The sequence below is a fragment of the Peromyscus maniculatus genome, chromosome 1 (assembly GCF_049852395.1).
Source record: "Peromyscus maniculatus bairdii isolate BWxNUB_F1_BW_parent chromosome 1, HU_Pman_BW_mat_3.1, whole genome shotgun sequence".
Classification (NCBI taxonomy): Eukaryota; Metazoa; Chordata; class Mammalia; order Rodentia; family Cricetidae; genus Peromyscus; species Peromyscus maniculatus.
The window spans coordinates 115,598,330-115,601,305 of record NC_134852.1 but is presented as its reverse complement, the minus strand read 5'-3'; the positions used below and the strand labels follow the sequence as shown (position 1 = coordinate 115,601,305).

The window sequence follows — 2,976 nt, the reverse complement described above, 5'->3', positions numbered from 1 at the left end:
CACTGGTGGACCAGCCTGACTCCATCTTAAGATCAGGAGCTGTCTTACAAGGTGAAAATGAGATCTTTTCAGTTTGCTGTAAAACTTAATTTTCTATTTCCTGGAAATTGGCTTTACCATACCTTAAACCTTTCTGCATTTCAACTTGAACTACACCATCCCCACACCACTAAGACTTTTTGCCAAAGAGTCGCATACCACTGTATCCTTTTATATTTTGGTTACCAAGTTTCTATGTTGACAAATTTCTATCTGGAGACCCCAGATTTTGCCCTGTAAAAGGAGCTTAGAGTTAATTTGCTGATGATCTCCTGAGCCCCACATTGGGGCTAAGGTTGGGCTGGAGAGTTAGAACATCCCCTGGACATGTTTTGCTGTACACAGAAGTAAAGGCTGCTTCCTTCAATCCAAAACAATTCATGTTGGTGGGTTTTACTTTTCTTCAGTAGCATCAACAACATGAAGGATACTCTTGTATGGCAGGTCTACGCATCCTGTCTTTTTTTTTTTTTTTGGTTTTTCGAGACAGGGTTTCTCTGTGTAGCTTTGCGCCTTTCCTGGAACTCACTTGGTAGCCCAGGTTGGCCTCGAACTCACAAAGATCCGCCTGCCTCTGCCTCCCAAGTGCTGGGATTAAAGGCGTGCGCCACCACCGCCCGGCCGCATCCTGTCTTAATGTGATGTGGTTTTTAAATTTTGTTACAAGGAAAACCCAAGCATAAGACACCTTGGGCAAAGGACCTGATTCCAGGGAAGTGGAAAGCAGAGATCAGATTTCAGTGCTGCTTTGTATAAGCCACACCCTGAATTGCACTAGGCAGTTAGAGGCTTGAAGGGGATTGGCTGTCCCAGCGGGATTAGTGGGAGTGGCCAAGGGGCTGAGGTATAAAAGGATCAGTTTTTGGCTGCAGTCCTCACTTGTAGTGCTTCTTAGAAGGGAAAACATCCTTCTACTCGCTGAGAAGACTCCCGCAAGGTGTTCAGAGTTGGCGTCTGGAGACATGGAGGCAGCTCTGCGGCTCTCAGAAGGTGAATCTCACTGTAAGACCTTTACAGCATGCAGGTCCTCAATCGACACTGTAGACCCTGAAGTCTCTTTGTGTTTTTATCCTTCAGCAGGTTCAAATGAATCAACTCCTGCCACCCCAGACCTGTATCAGGATGAAACTCAGGCTGCAGCCAAGCTGGCCACCAGGAACAAGCACAGTGTGAGTTGGGAGAGGCCCGAAGGTGTGGGTGCAGGTCTCCTGAACACGGGTAACACCTGCTACCTCAACGCAGCGCTGCAGTGTCTGACACACACACCACCTCTTGCCGACTACATGCTCTCCCAGGAGCACTCTCGGAGCTGTTGTCACCAGGAAGACTGCACCATGTGCGCCATGGAAACTCATGTGACCCAGAGTCTCCTCCACTCCGGGGATGTCATGAAGCCCCCGAAGAAGCTGACTGCCACCTTCCACAAGGACAAGCAGGAAGATGCCCATGAGTTTCTGATGTTCACCTTGAACGCCATGCATGAATCCTGCCTTCGAGGGAGCAAGCACTCAGAAGGTCCCTCTGAAGACGGCAGCCTGATCCATGAGATATTTGGAGGCTCATGCAGATCTCAAATCAAGTGTCTCAGCTGCCAGGGCACCTCAGATTCTGTTAACCCCTTTCTGGACATCTCCCTGGATATCAACACAGCTCAGAGTGTGAACCAAGCCTTGGAGGATTTTGTGAAGCCTGAAGAGCTGTGTGGGGAAAATGCCTACCACTGTGACCATTGCCAGGAGAAGATGCCAGCTTCAAAGACCCTGACAATTGAAACTGCCTCGAAGGTTCTCCTGCTGGTATTGAATCGCTTCTCAGACTTCATGGGTGGCAAAGTGAACAGGAAAGTGAGCTACCCTGAGTCCCTTGACCTGCGTCCATACATGTCTCAGCCTGAGGGAGGACCGCTGGTGTATGCCCTTTATGCTGTGATGGTCCATGCTGGTATGACTTGTCACTGTGGACATTACTTCTGTTATGTCAGAGCTGGCAGTGGCAAGTGGTATAAGATGGATGATTCTAAGGTTGAGAGGTGGGATGTGACTTCTGTCCTGAGTGAGCCTGCATATGTGCTCTTCTACGTCCGGGAGACTGAACTAAACAAGGACAGTGTCAAGGGGCCAGTAGGCACAGTCAGCAAGGCTCAGGTTGGGCAATGGCAGAACAGAAAGCTCAACAGAGGATCTTGGGAGGGAGCTGCAGAACCAGAAGAACACATGGAGAATACAGCATCCAAAGAAATGTCCTTACAGGAGTGGAAAGTGCTTCAGGAACAGAACCGGCTGAAACCTGTGCTGAACCTCAGAAGTGTTGAACCCACTCTGCCAGCCAATGCAGTTGTGATTCACCAGCCCAGATACACCGGGCACTGGGACCGGAAAGATCCTGACAAGGAGAATTACCCACATCACAATTCTGCCAGGTTCCTGCCTGCTCAGGGAGCCATGAACACTGGACAGCTCTGCAGTCAGGGAGGAACATCAAGAGGCAAGAAGAAGAAGTGGAGGCCTCTACCTGTGTGCTAGGGCTCACTGCAATTACTGACCCTGTGTCCTGTGGACATATCTGACCTGGAAGAAGCCCTTGGAGCAGGAAATTCGGACCTGTGTCCCAGGAAGGACAGACTGTCTCACCCTTCTTCTGTGCCCTCGTCTGGCCTTGCCGAGTCCCTAAGAATGACTGTTTGAATGTGGAAAAAACTCCCCAGGGTCCTAGGATGAGTTAAACCTCACAAAGCTTCTGGTATCCTAGGGGAGTTCTGCAGGGGCCTCTAGTGGAACTCATGGAATCTGATCATGGTAGAGGCAGCTCACCATCCACAGGCTTTTGATGCAGGATTTGTATTCAGCCAGCAAGGTTCAGGCCATGCTGTCTTCTCTAGCTCTTCCCTGTAAAATCTTTCTTTGGGGTTTGCAATGTAGAACACACTGTGGGGACTTT

The 2,976-nt window shown here is 49.7% G+C and overlaps 1 protein-coding gene across 1 annotated transcript; it reads left to right on the top strand.

The window, feature by feature from the left end:
• Positions 1–1,001: 1,001 nt before the first annotated feature.
• On the top strand, positions 1,002–2,561 carry LOC102928065 (ubiquitin carboxyl-terminal hydrolase 17-like protein B). The gene has a single exon (XM_042278722.2). The coding sequence runs from the start codon at positions 1,002–1,004 to the stop codon at positions 2,559–2,561; it is 1,560 nt and encodes a 519-aa protein (XP_042134656.2).
• The last annotated feature ends 415 nt before the right edge of the window (positions 2,562–2,976 follow it).